The 15406-nt window shown below is 42.2% G+C and overlaps 1 protein-coding gene across 3 annotated transcripts in view; it reads right to left on the bottom strand.

The window, feature by feature from the left end:
* The window catches only part of LOC141584808 (phospholipid phosphatase 2-like), a 122476-nt gene that overhangs the window by 31899 nt on the left and 75171 nt on the right, over window positions 1-15406 (bottom strand). For all 3 annotated transcript variants that reach the window (XM_074400440.1, XM_074400439.1, XM_074400438.1), the window contains 2 exons: window positions 5522-5701; window positions 1282-1406 (listed from right to left, as the gene is read on the bottom strand). In XM_074400440.1, the coding sequence (XP_074256541.1) occupies window positions 1282-1406; window positions 5522-5701 (305 nt within the window). The remainder of the gene's footprint in view (window positions 1-1281; window positions 1407-5521; window positions 5702-15406) is intronic.

Here is a 15406-nt window from a genome sequence, read left to right as displayed (position 1 = left end):
CACTGTAACAACCAGATCTCAGTGAGTGAAGGGAGCAGGAATTCAGCCATTACCGTGAGGAGGGCACCAAGCCATTCATGAAGGATCTGCCCGATGAGCCAACACCTCCCTCCCAGCAGGCCCTACCTCCAACACTAGGGATCACATTTCAATATGAGATTTGAAGGGCCCAAACATTCAAACGATATCACCATCTCTGTTACTACTGTATCTACACAGATAATGAGGGGTTCTGTTAGACTTCATTACATCTTAATTCTGCTGCCCATATCAGATAAACAATGGTAGGCTGGTAATGAGGAATCAGAAGTAGAGGCCAAAAGTGGTTTTACTCAAATGGCCATAACATCATTTTAAATGTTTGGAAAAATTAGATTTCTTGGGTTAGTGCACTGATTAGTGGAAAATGCCCTATGCTTGCAGTTGGAAGAATGTGGATCTGAACTCCGTTCCACCACTGACTCTCTCTGTGAGTCTTGCCAGTCTCCTAATTTCACCCTGAAGCCCAATCTCCTCATCTGAAAACGTCTCTTGTTTCTTCTAGGGTCACTGAGAAACCAGATGAAATATTACAGGTGTGCTTTGCGTGATGAACACTTGTACCCTAGTGTTTTCTTAGTATTCGCTAACCTTGCCATCTAAAGGGACTGTGACATTTACCAGCTAGTTTCCAAAGGGGCTCACTCCTAAAGGAAAGGAAAACTGATCTTTCCATTTCCAGTTCATCTGTCCATTCTTCTACTCCTTTAAACTTCTTCATAAAGACTTTCTTGCCTTTCAGCATTATATTCTATCTTTAATAACATAGGACATGGTGCTCACAGTTTTGCACATTTAATTTGTTCTGCATTGGGGGTTATGGTTCCTAAGGGGGATGCCCTATCAAGTTACCCTGTCTTTTCAGCTCAAGAATTCAAGGTGTTTATAAACTGAGGAAATACAACGACTTCAAGTGGAAAATAAAATGAGGTATAACTGCATACTACAAGATAGCAGTGCAATTTAGAGCTAGAACAGGCCTAGTGTGTTCTAAATCTAGCATAAACACATTTTATGTTATAAATATGGATTTTAAGTAAAAAACCAAGCTTTCTGTTGTGATTTATTTATTTAGGTTTCTCTCTAATTTGGTTGAGGTCTCTCTTTAAAGGAGGCCAGAAGCCAGCCCATCTCCAGGAGAGCCCTGGCCAGGAGGAAAGGCAGGCTCTGGGGTGTCAGTCAGGTAAGGCACAAGGAGGAGGCAACATCAAAACACAGGAACAGAAGAAATCTCTAACTTACCCATCCTGGAGAAGTTCGGGGAGCATCTGGAGCCCGAGGGGCAGTCTGAAGGCCGTGAGGAACCGGAGAGCAGAGGGAGGGCCTGAAGCTTTCCTCTCGGGCTTTCCCGTGAGGGTGTGGCTTTGCTGATTTAAGAGAACACGTGGAGCTGGGCTTATTTACAGGGCTCTGGTGTCAACCATTAGGTTTTATCATGACCAGCAGCTGTGTGATGGGTGGGTTCTGACTCAGCGGGATGAAGAACAAATGGGCCACATCACGACCACTCGGGGAGCGGGAGGGTTACCCAGATCGGAGGGGATACAGTGAGACTGGTCTTCAGACAACTTACGTCAGGTCTGAACATGGATGCTGAGGCAGCAACTGTTAAACACATTTATGGCAGCTTTCCCCGAAACCTGGCTTTTAAATCATTTATATTACACATGAACAAAAACTAAACTGAAAATATTTGGAAATAACCCCTTTGGTTTGCACTAATAAGCGGGAATCAAGTTTCTAGGTTGTCCTATTTTAAGTCAAATGACAATGTTATTTAAGTTCTCCTATTCGTAGGTTCTCCTATTATAAGTAAAATGACAATGTCATTTCATCTTAAAGCTAAGATATGAAAATAGAGAGGGAAATATGTAGCCCTTTACCTGAGGTGTCAAAGCGTTTCTCTTCATAAAGGCCGTTTTAAGTTTTAGTTTCAGATTTATCTTGTTACTTTAGTGCAGTCTAGGTGAAAATATTCTTTTGAGGCTGTAAGACACATGTTCCCATTTGGAAAAAAGATATTTCATTAACCATATATGTTTCTATTATGATTGTCGAGTGTTTCTTTTATCTAGAGGTTTATGTTGCTAAAGAAGTTGCCTATGGTTACAGTTTGCAGCCAACAAGTTACTCTGAATTAGCAAGGTGGCTCTTGTTATAGGAATGCTGTGGCGTGAGGCTTAACCATAGTTCTCATATTGTGGTTCCCGAACCAGCAGCATCAGTTGTGTCTGAGAACTTATTATAAATGCAAATTCTCAGACCCCACCCAGACCTACTGAATAAGAAACTCTGAGTGGAAACCAGCAATCTGTGGCCCAACAAGCCCTACAGGTGATTCTGGACTGCACTAGAGAGCCATCAATTTAATGTTACAGAAACCCCTTTAGGGTTTCTATAGCACATTGCTTCAGTAATATAAATGTTGACTTTATTTTACTTAATGGCATATGTGATATAAATGGTATATTAGTGTCATATAAATGACTATAAATGGTAGCACATTACTTATATAATATAAATGGTCAACATTTTAAAATTCTTTTAGCTGGTACTGAAAACCACTATTCTGTTTAACAAGGGTTCAGCCTAACAATAGTGGTGGTCATCAGAATTCACAGTTTTGGCCAGTTGGTCCTGTTCATAGGCACAGTCAGTGATTCACCCAGAGGACTCACAATGAGTTGCAAACATGTCCCTTCTGCAGAGCTCAGACCGGGATGCCTTTTGAGGTGCTAACTGGCAAAAAATTTTCAATGTCATTGCGATTTACCCTGCCCTCATCTTCACCCTCATTCTGGGTCTTTGCTTTCCTTGAAACAGTCGCTTTCTCTGTGACCTTATTTATCCTCTCTCACTGTGTGCCCTTCCTCAAACTTGCAGAGAATCCACAAGATTCAGTAATCACCTTCTGAAGGTAGTTTCAGAACTGACTGCTCTCTTAGCTATATCTCTATCTTAGTAAACACAGTCACTTAGATGTCCTCCTGTTAACATCAGCACAAATAAATCAAGCTGAATGTGTGCCTCACATCAGCTTCCTATCTGAGCGTCCACATTTTTGTCAGTGGGAAGTTGCACAGATCTACAAGTAACCATGATTCCCCTTTCTCCTTTGCTGGCTTGACCCTGGAATGAGCTATAGATTTTCATACTATATATCATATTCATCCCTTTTCTCCATTCCTGCCATTACTGTATTTAGAATGTAAACACCTGAACTGCGAAACTGTTTTCCAAAAGGCCTTCTTCTGTCCCTTCCTTATTCCCTCCCTCTCTTTCTCCTTTCTTCCCTTTCTCTTAATTCCGTCCTTTTTTCCTTCTCTCCTCCTTTCTTTCCTCCCCTTCCTTCCACAAACAGACGGCAAAAGAAATGATGTAGCTCCTCTCCTTCTAGGTGTCCCATTGACTAAGAGCAGCCTTTGCATTCTTGAGCCTCAAAGTTCTCCACGTTCTGCTGACAATCTACTTCTTTCATCTCCCCTCCATCCACTTCCTGTATTGACTCTTACTGGGTCTCAAACTCAGACACACCAAAAAGCCTGATTGAAAGGGATATTTGAGCCCAAATCCTAGGGTTTATGACACAGTAGTTTCATGGTAAATCCCAAGATTTAACATTTCTGAAAAGTTTTCATGTGCTACGGATAGAATGTTGGTATCTCCCACAAATTCACATGTCCAAGTCCTAACCCCACAGTGTGTCTGTATTTAGAGATGGGGTCTCTAAGGAAGTCAGTCAAGTTAAATGAAGTCATAGGGTTGGGCCCTGGCCTGATGAGATTGGTGTCCTTATAAAATAAGGTGTTCTTATAAAATAAAACACCAGAGAAAGGAAAGGAAAGGAAAGGAGAAAGGAAAGAAGAAAGAAAATGAAAGGAAAGGAAAGGAAAGCAAAATCAGATGTGGGTGTAATGCACACTAGCATGAGCAGGGGTGCGGTGGTGGTGGCGGATAAGATAATCAGGGAAGCCTTCTCTGTGAATGTGATAGAAGTGAGGGATGAGCCCTGGGAACTAATTTGAAGTTTCTTCAAACGGTTGCAAGTAGATTTACCATATGACTCAGTGATTCCATTGCTAGCTATATGCCCCAAAGACCTGAAAACAGGTGTTCAAACAAAAACTTGTATGCTCTTTAAATGTGTCAAGATCATAAATATGCAGGAAAGTCTTAGAAATAGTGTCAGGAAAACTGGATCAGAATGAAAAAACATATTATGCTCCCAAGCGGGGCAAGAGGTAAAAGTTAAATGAGTTTGTGAACTGAATTATCATGTAGGAACCATGCAAGATTTCTTGATCTAGGAGTTATGCGGTGGTAACCTAGGAGAGTTTCCACACTTTGGATAAAATATACCGGAGTATGCCGGGCGCGGTGGCTCAAGCCTGTAATCCCAGCACTTTGGGAGGCCGAGGTGGGTGGATCACGAGGTCGAGAGATCGAGACCATCCTGGTCAACATGGTGAAACCCCGTCTCTACTAAAAGTGCAAAAAATTAGCTGGGCATGGTGGCGCGTGCCTGTAATCCCAGCTACTCAGGAGGCTGAGGCAGGAGAATTGCCTGAACCCAGGAGGGGGAGGTTGCGGTGAGCCGAGATCGCGCCATTGCACTCCAGCCTGGGTAACAACGGCGAAACTCCGTCTCAAAAAAAATAAAAATAAAAATAATAAAAATAAATAAATAAATAAATATATATATATATATATATATATATATATATATACATACATACATACCGGAGTATTTTGTGGGATATTGCAAATCTGGTACAGCAATAACTGGTGGGGACTCTAAGAAAAGAAACACGTTATATTTTGCACTGCTATTGGAAGTTTCCTAGAAGTATGACATTATTAAAAAGTAAATTACTTTTTAAAACAACCATATCAATACTATGCCAGAAAAGCAGAGACGTCACCAAAATCCACTATAGAGGCTACTCTTCATCCAAAGCTGTGAACCCTTATAAAAGCCTCAATGTCAACCAACTCCACTTAGTAGATATTATTATACTTATTAGTATTAGAGGCTGCTGTGTGGACACATTAGTTTTACTGCACAGTGTGGATATTAGTGTTAGGGCATGGTGTACATATTATATTGGTGTTGGAGAACAGTGCAGATATTACATTAACATCAGGGAACATTATGGATAGTATTACATTAGCATTAGAAGCAACAGTGTGGATATCAGATTAGCGTTAGAATATTATATTGGTGTGGATATTATGTTGGTGTTAGGGTACGGTCTGGATGTCATAGTAATGTTAGGGCACGGTGTGATTATTATATTAGAGGCCACTGTGAGAAGAGATCTTAGCAGCCAATGTGTCTGGATATTGACAATGATATCAGGATGTAGTCGTAATGATGGGATTTGGGGATTTCATTTTTCTAGATGAATTTCTTCCTTTGCTGAGTACTCTAAAGACTCTCTTCTCTGCACTCAGGGCCGTGGAAAGGAAGCTTTTTACTCACCAATGAACAAGACTTAGTTGACACCACCATCGTGCTGCCCCGAGGAAGTCTTCTGGCACCTCAGAGGGAAGTTGGTCAGGGGTGGGTTCATGCGCCCTCTGGTGGCGCCAGAGCTCAGCACAGATACTTATGCTCAGTTTCTCAGCAGACGTGCACCCCCGCCTGGCTGTCCTGAAATACCTATAAAATTCAATATTGAGTTTACTCAATGTAATAATTTTAGTAATTCAAACCAAAACGAAGCCCACTGTAGCCATTCCTTCCCAAAGACGGTGATGGAAGACTATGGAAGCCATGTAAAATCAAATGAATATATACACAAATTAAGAAAAACAAAAACCTACTCAAAATAGTCCAGAGACTGTAATTTTAAATGCAAAACTATAAAAAATCTAAAAGAAAATCTATATGACGTTGAGTTTGGTGTTGACTTGTAACACAAAACATCAAATGCCAATTCATGAAAATATTGATAACGGACTGCGTAAAACTAAGTATTCTACTGCACAAAACTGTACGCAGAGAACAAAAAGAAAAGAGAGATGCGAGAAGATAATTACAAAACACATACGTGATTTTAAAACTGGGTAAATATCTGAACAGATACCTAACCGAAGCAAATATACTGATAGTAGTCTGGACATGGTGGCTCATGCCTGTCATCCCACATCTTTTGAAGGCTTAGACGGGTAAATATTCTGAGGTCAGAGTTCCAGGCCAGCCTGGCCAACATGGCGAAACCCGCCTCTACTAAAAATACAAAAAATTAGCCACGCGTGCTGGTGGGCACCTGTAATCCCAGCTGCTTGGGAGGCTGAAGCAGGAGAATCGCTTAAACAGGGGAGGTAGAGGGTGCAATGAGCCAGTATCGTGCCATTGCACTCCAACCTGGGTTACAGAGCTAGAAAGACTCCATCTCAAAAATATATATATATATTGTTAACAACATATCTCATACATGTTGATATGTTTATACGAGGGGAAACTAGTTCGGGTCTACATAGGAAATCTGCATTTTCCTCCCAATTTCGGTGTGATTCTAAAACTAATTTAAAATAAAGCCTTTATTTAAAAATTGTAATTTTAAAAAATATCTCCTTACTTATTTGTACTAATAATAAGTAGTAATTGACACTAACTACTCCTACTTTTCCAAACAAGGGCATTCATGATGCTGCAAAGTAATTTATGCAAACATATATAATTTCAATGAAATGCCTATTTTACAAGATTTATGTTAAAATAACACATCCATGTAAACATATTTATCAAATCTTTTTTCTTGTGGTGTGGTTCACTCTCTAGGAAATCTGGTCACCTTAGAACCAAGGAAAGAATTCAGATTTTGGACACTATTTCAATTTACAGCAGGACGTTTTCAAAAGTATAACTTTAAAAAAAAATTAAAATAGCAATTGATTGTGACTGAATCACTTATTATAATGAATGCTTGTCTTTGTTTTGTTTCCCAGCATTCCCTTTAGCTACAATACAACAAAAGCAAATATTTGCCACTGGAAAAAATATTCAAAGAAAGACTGTAAAGGGAATTTGTGACCACAATTATTCAATGTTTCATGACAATGCTTTCTAGTACTGAGAAGTTTAAAGGGTTAGTCAAAGTTATCCCCCCAAAGATGCTTTGAAGTAATCGATGAAACTAGAGAAACAAAAGTGGCAGGACAATCAATGCGACTTTAGATGTCACTGTGTCTCGTGAGAAAAAGTAATTTACCTTTAGAGGATCGCTAAGAATTACTGGAAGCCCAGACTCTGGAATGCATCTAAATTTAGTTGTCAATATCACTAGCAACGAAGGTGATAAAAAGGGATCTGTGTTTTATTTCTGTAATACAATACCAATGCAGTATTTAACGCTCCAAGGAAAATAAGTTATACCTGAAATACAGTTGACAATATCAGAATCAAAATAAGCTTCCTGACCAGGCACGATGGCTCATGCCTATAATCCCAACACTTTGAGGGGCCAAAGCAGGTGGATAATCTGAGGTAGGGAGCTCAAGACCCGCCTGACAAACACAGAGAAACCCCATCTCTACTAAAAATACAAAAATTACCCAGGCATGGTGGTGCATGCCTGTTATCCCAGCTACTGGGGAGGATACGGCAAGACAATCGCTTAAACCAGGGAGGAGGTGGGTGTGCTGCGCCAAGATCACACCATTCCTCTGCCCTACTGTATGTGTAAAAATGCAAATTCACTGAACCAGACTAAATTGTATTCAGTGGAAGGCTGATCAAAAAATTCAAAAGAATGCAACTTTTGTTTTATCTACTTCTGACCTAGAACCACCCCCCACCCCGCCTTCCTACTTCCAGTTGTTCCACCTCACTGAACCGAATGACTTTACATCTTGCACATATTGATTGGTGTCTCATGTCTCTCTAAAATGTATAAACGCAAGCTCTACCCTGACCACCTTGGGCCCATGTTGTCAGGAGCTCCTGAGGCTGTGTCATGGGTATGTCCATAACCTTGGCGAAATAAGCTTTCTACTTGACTGAGACCTGACTCAGATATTTAGGGATCACAATCCACAGTCACCATGGTGTGACATTTGACTACAGCATTCAGTACAGAGATGAGCTATACAGGTATGGTATGTAGCCTGAAAGCAAGAAGCTATACCATATCACTTACACCATCCAGGTTTTACAAGGACACTTGATGGTGTGTGCACAAAGATGAAATCACTAAAGACACATTTCTTAGGAAGTATCCACATTGTTAGGAGATGCTTGAGTGTATTTTAAATGGTTAAAGCCTAGGAGGAAAAGAAAAAAAAAAAAGCAACTGAACTCCTGTTATGGTTCAATAACAAAGCTTAATAGAGTTAATGTATTTCATCTAATCTAAGATGCTAATAATTAACACACATTATTTTATGCAACATCACAAATAGGCTGCCAATTAAACCAAATTTCTGAATGACACCAAAAATGTAAACTTACTTCTATTAATGCCAGGAAAGTAAAATGAATATGAATCATGGTTTTGACATGTTAAAGCAAAAAAGAAGAAAGCCGTTAGCCTGAGGTCTTCCCTAAGCAAACGAAACCGAACTTTGAGGCATGCAAACTGACTTAAAAACGTTAACAAACCAACCAGTCAATGACAAAATACCCAGCTGCCAGCTGAGGGAACCATCCCCACAACCGGCGGTTGCCCAGCTGGAGCCAATGAGAAACCTCACTCAGCTGCCACCACTAAGAGCTGGAAGACCCAAGCCCTATTTTTCACTCTGGTGCTTCAGGCACGATTCAAGCATCATTCCTTCCTTCAAAGTTGCCTAAAATTCTTCTAACCCCTAAATTCTAACTTTTAACCCTAACCCTTAGCCCTCATCCTCACCCTAAACCCTAAAGATACGTTAGTTTCTACGTTTGCACTGATATGTCAGTGTTGATTATTAAAACTTGCACTGCAGCCACCTGGCCTTGGGTGGGGAGAACCTAGGTGCGAAGGATTCAGAGGAGCTTTCGGTGTCCAGTTTTCCATACCGAGATCTTACCAGTCTCTGACCCTAAGCATTGAAGGGCTGCAAACAGGAAGGAATTTACTCACTGTAGACGTGGCCCAGAGTTGTAGCGAGGCTATGCCCGCTAGGCCTGTGCCATGGAGCATGCAGCTCCACACTCACGGTTCCCCACAGATGTATACTGAGAAGACTGCAACCCCGCAGACCAGCAGGATGCCGCGTGATGCACTCCAGGGCCTGGACGCCACACCACGCAAGCCGGCGCTGGGACGATGCACCACATGCCCCTAACCCCAACCCCTAATCACTAACCCCTAACCCTAACCCTGAGTCTAACCACGTTAAGTACAGGTTGCAATGAGCACAGATTGTGCTAATGCTCTCCACCTTTGGCAACAGAGCTACACTCTGTCTCAAAAAGGAAAAATACAAAAAATTACCTAGGCATGGTAGTAGGAGACTGTAATCTCAACTACTTTAGGGGGCTGAGGCAGGGGACTTGTTTGAACCCAGGTAACGAAGGTTACAGTGAACTGAGATCGCCCCACTACACTCGAACCTGGACAACAGTGCAAGACTTCATCTGCAAAGGAAAATAGAGACACGGTTAAACACAGACTGCACTAATAAGACATGCAAACCGACATCAGGCACATAACAAGATGATCAGTATCATTACCATTACGACCATCTACACCGAAACCACAATGGCATATACTTTTGACACACACTAGAAAGGCTATAATCTAAAGAAATGTAAAATAACAAGTGTTAGCAAGGTCTGAGAGAAATGACTATCCTTAAATACCGTATGGGGAATATAAAAGAGTGCAGCCTTTTTTGTTTAAATATGTATGTTACTGCAATTTAGGTTTTGGGGTACATTTGAAGAATATTCAAGATTGTCGCATAGGTACATACTTGGCAATGTGGTTTGCTGCCTTTCTCCCTATCACCTATTTCTGGCATTTGTCCCCATGATATCCCTCCCCAACTCCCACTACATGCCCTCCACAGACCCCAGTGTGTGATGCTCACCTCCCTTTGTCCATGTGTTCTCACTGTTTAACACCCGCCTATGAGTGAGAACGTGCAGTGTTTGATTTTCTGTTCTTCTGTCAGTTTGCCGAGATTGATGCTTTCCAGGTTCATCCATGTCTGTATAAAGGACACGAACTCGTCGTTTTCTATGTATATGTGCCACATTTTCCCTGTCCAGTCTATCATCATTGGGCATTTGGGTTGGTTCCGAGTCTTTGCTATTGTAAACCGTGCTGCAATGAACATTCGTGTGCACGTGTCCTTATAATAGAACCATTTATAATCCTTTGGATATATACTCAGTAATGGGATTGCTGGGTCAAATGGAATTTCTATTTCTAGGTCCTTGAGGAATTGGCACACTGTCTTCCACAATGGCTGAACTAATTTGCACTCCCACCAACAGTGTAAAAGTGTTCCTATTTCTCCACATCCTCTCCAGCATCTGTCGTCTCTAGATTTTTTAACGATGGCCATTCTAACTGGCGTGAGATGGTATCTCAATGTAGTGTTGATTTGCATTTCTCTACTGCAGCCTATTTTTAACACAGTTTGCTGTTTCCTCAAAAAGTTAAAAATACGCCGGGCATGATAGCTAATGCCTATAATCACAGCACACTGGGAGACAGAGACAGGTGGATCACATGAGTCCGGGAGTTAAAAGCTAGCCAGGATGACACAGCAAAACCCAACCTCTACTAGTAATACAAAAATTAGCCAGGCATGGTGGCACACACCTGTAGTCCCAGCTACATGGGAGGCTGAGACAGGAGGATTGTGTGAGCCCAGAATATGGAGGCTGCAGTAAGCTGATATTGCATCACTGCACTGCAGCCTAGGAGACAGCACAAGACCTCACCTCAAAATGGAAAGGCCAAACATGGTGACTCACACCGGTAATCCCAGCACTTTGAGGGGTGGAGGCAGAAGGATCTCTTGAAGTCCGCAGTTAAAAACCACCTTGGCCAGCGTGGCAAAACCCGGTCTCTACTAAAAATATGAAAATTATCCGGGTGTGGTGGTATGCACCTGTAATCCCAGCTACTTCGGAGGCTGAGGCAGGAGAATTGCTTGAACCCAAGAGACTGAGGTTCCAGTGAGCTGATATCAGGCCACTGCACTCCAGCCTGGCCAACAGAGGCAAGATCGCACCAAAAAAAAAAAAAAAAAAAAAAAAGAAGGAAAGAAAGAAAGAAAAGAAAAGAAAACCATAATGCCTGGGACTGGAGGAGTGTAGTGGCTCACGCCTATAATCCAGCACTTTGGCAGACTAAGACGAGCACGTACCTCAGGTTGGGAGTTTGAGACCAGCCTTACCAACATAGAGAAACCTTGTCTCTACTGAAAATACAAAAACTAACTGGGCGCGGTGGTGCTCACCTGAGGAATCACTTGAACTTGGGAGGTGGAAGTTGCAGTAAGCCAATTGTGCTACTACACTCCAGGCCTGGGTGTCAGAGCGAGACTCCGTCTCCAAAAGAAAAAAAAAATACAAAAACTTAGCTGGGCATGTTAACAGGAGCCTGTAATCTCAGCTACTCGAAAGGTGAGACACAAGAGTCATGTGAACCCAAGAGTGGGAGGTTGCAGTGAGCCGAGATCGCACCACTGCACTTTAGCCTGGGTAAAAGCGCAAGACTCCATCTCAAATTAAAAAAAGAAAGTGAAAAGACAGCACACAGTGCATTATATATCTAACAACAGTCTGTTAACCACAGTTTATAATTTGTCTGACTCAACAACAAAAGCAACCAAATTACAAAATCTAAAAACAGCTGAACACACACTTCAACAATATGACATGCAAATGGAAAACAAGCACATAACAGGATGATCAATATAACTCTCATTATGGCAATCTACACGGAAACCACAATGATAAACTCCTTTAACACACACTCAAAAGGCTATAATCCAAATAAATAGAAAACAACAAGTGTTAGCAAGGTCAGAGAGAAATCACCATCCTTAAATACCATATGTGAATATAAAATGGTGCAGCCTATTTTTAACATAGTTTCGTATTTACTCACAAGTGAAAAATAGTCTGGGCACAACACAATAGCTGATGTCTGCAACCACAGCACATTGGGAGGCTGAGACAGGTAAATCACGTTGAGTCCAGCAGTTCAAGGTCACCCAGGACGACTTAGCAAAACCCCGTCTCAACTAAAAATACAAAAATTAGCCAGGCATGGTGGCACACACCTGTAATCACAGCTACTTGGGAGGCTGACACAGGAGGATTGCTTGAGCCCAGAATGTGGAGGTTGCAGTAAGCTGAGATCACACCACTGCACTCCAGCCTGGGAGACGGCACAAGACCCTGTCTCAAAAAAGAAAGGCCGGACATGGCAGCTCATGCCTGTAATCCCAGCATTTTGGGAGGCCGAAGCAGAAAGATCGCCTGAGGTCAGGAGTTCGAGACCAGCTTGCCCAACATGGTGAAACCCAATCTCTACTAAAAACATGAAAATTAGTCAGGCATGGCAACAGGTACCTGTAATCTCAGCTACTTGGGAGGCTGAGGCACAAGAATTGCTTGAACCCAGGAGGCAGAGGTTCCAGTGAGCAGTTGTCAGGCCACTGCACTCCAGCCCGGCCAACAGAGCAAGACCTATCTCAAAATAAAAAAGAAAGAAAACCAAAGTACCTAGGAGTGGCAGGTGCAGTGGCTCATGCCTGTAATCCCAGCACTATGGGGAGTTGAGGCAAGCAAATCAACTGAGGTTGAGAGTTTGAGACCAGCCTGACCACTGTGGAGAAACACCATCTCTATAAAAAATACAAAAATTTGCCGGGCGTGGTGGCACAGGCCTGTAATCCCAGCGAGTCAGAAGGCTCAGGGAGAAGAATCGCATGAACCTGGGAGGTGGAAGTTGCAGTGAGCCGATATTGCACTAATGAACTCCTGCCTGGGTGACACAGCAACAGCAATACACCATCTCAAAAATCAATAAATAAATACAGAAAATTGGCTGGGCATGGTACTGGAAGTATGTAATGTCAGCTACTTGGCAGGCTGAGGCAGGAGAATCATCTGAAACCAGGAGGTAGAGGTTGCCGTGAGCCGAGATCACACTACTGCACTCCAGCCAGGGAAACAGAGCTAGAGTCTGTCCATCTCATGAAAAAAAAAAAAAAAAAAAAGATAGGGGGAACACAACCCACAGAAAGGAAGAAAATATTTGTGCACTACATGTCTAACAGTCTGTTAGCCACGATGTGTAATTTGTATAAATCAACAACAAAAACAACCAAATTACTAAATGGAGAAACAGCTGAACCCACACTCCGCCAATAAAACACTGAAATGTAAAACAGGCACATAAGAGATGGATAATATCATTATCATTACAGCCATCCTAACTGTATGACATACTCAATGTCATACACAATGACATACACACGCTTTGCCAAAAATACATGTAAATGGAAAACAAGCACATAAAAAGATGATCACTATCATGAGTATGGCCATCTAAACTGAAACTATGACATACTCCCTCACACTAGAAAGGATATAATCCAACAAATGTTAATTAACAAGTGTTGGCAAGGTGAGAGAGAAACCACAATCTTTAAATACTGTACAGGGAACAAAAACGGTGCATCCTGTGTTTAACATAGTTCGGTAATTCCTCAAAAAGAAAAAAAACTAGCTGGGCACGTCAGTTGATGCCTGTAATCCCAGCACAAGGGGAAGCTAAGGTAGGTGCATTGCGTGACTCCAGGAGTTCAAGACCAGCAAGGTTGACAAAGCAAAACCACCTCTTTACTGGAAATACAAAAATTAGCCAGTTCATGGTGGCACACACCTTCAGTCCCAGCTATTTGGGAGGCCAAAACGAGAGGACTGCTTGAGCCCACAATGTGGAGGTCACAGTAAGCCAGGATCACAAAACCACCTCTCTACTGGAAATACAAAAATTAGCCAGTTCATGGTGGCACACACCTTCAGTCCCAGCTATTTGGGAGGCCAAAACGAGAGGACTGCTTGAGCCCACAATGTGGAGGTCACAGTAAGCCAGGATCACAGCCCTGCACTCCAGCTTGGGTGCCAGCATAAGATCCTGTCTCAAAAAAGAAAGTATGGCCATGGTGGTTCATGCCTGTAATCCCAGTACAAGGGGAAGCTGATGCAGGTGCATCATGTGACTCCAGGAGTTCAAGACCAGCAAGGACGACATAGCAAAACCACCTCTCTACTGAAAATACCAAAATTAGCCAGTTCATGGTGACACACACCTGTAATCCCAGCACTTTGGTAGGCTGAGACGGACAAATCATTTAACATTTGGAGTTCAAGACCAGCTTGGCCAATATGGCAAAACCCCGTCTCTACTAAAAATATGAAAATTACCAGGGCTTGCTAGCATGCACTTAAAATCCCAGCTACTTGGGAGGCTGAGGCAGGAGAACTGCTTGATCCCAGGAGGTGGAGGCTGCAGTAAGCAGTTATCGAGCCACTGCACTCTAGCCTGGCTGACACAGCAAGAGCCCGTCTGAAAAAGGAAAAAGGAAAGAAAACCAAAATGCCTGAGAGTGGCAGGGTGCAGTGGCTCCTGCCTGTTATCCCAGCAGTTTGGGAGGCTGAGGCGAGCAGAGCACGTCAGCAGTTCGAGACCAACCTGACCAACATGAAGAACACCTGTCTCTACGGAAAATACAAAAATTAGCCGGGCATAGTGGCATGTGACTGTAATCCCAGCTCCTCAGCTGGCTGAAGTAGGATGATCACTTTAACCTGAGAGGTGAAGTTTGCACTGAGCCATGGTCATGCTACTGTACTCCAGCCTGGGCGACAGAGAAAGACTGTCTCAAAAACATTCAAATATTTTCACACTAGAATAGTTATACTAAAAAAAAAAAAAAAAGAGTTGACAAAGATGTGAAGAAACTTGAACCCTTAAACACTGCTTCTGACAGTATTAAACGGTCCAGCCTATGTGTAAAATCATTTGGTGTTTCTTCAAACACTTACAAATAGATTTGCCATCTGACTCAATGATTCTGTTCCACGGCATATACCGCAAAGAACTGAAGACAGGTGTTCAAACAAAAACCTGTATGTTCTTTAAATGTGTCAAGGTGACAAATATGCAGGAAAGTCTGGGGAACAGTGCCAGGAAAAGAAAACTGGATCAAAACAATGAAAAAATACATCATACTCCCAGCTGGTGCAGAAGGTTAAAGTGAAATGAGTTTGTAGACTGAATTATCATGTAGGAACCGTGAGGATTTCCTGATCTAGGGGTTATGTGGTGGTTACTTGGGAGAGTGTACTTTGGGTAAAATATACTGAAGTATTTTCTGGGACATTGTAAATCTGATACAGCAACAA

This window comes from Saimiri boliviensis, chromosome 6 (genome assembly GCF_048565385.1).
Source record: "Saimiri boliviensis isolate mSaiBol1 chromosome 6, mSaiBol1.pri, whole genome shotgun sequence".
Classification (NCBI taxonomy): Eukaryota; Metazoa; Chordata; class Mammalia; order Primates; family Cebidae; genus Saimiri; species Saimiri boliviensis.
The sequence above is the reverse complement of the archived record's forward strand: the minus strand, read 5'-3'. Positions and strand labels throughout refer to the sequence as shown.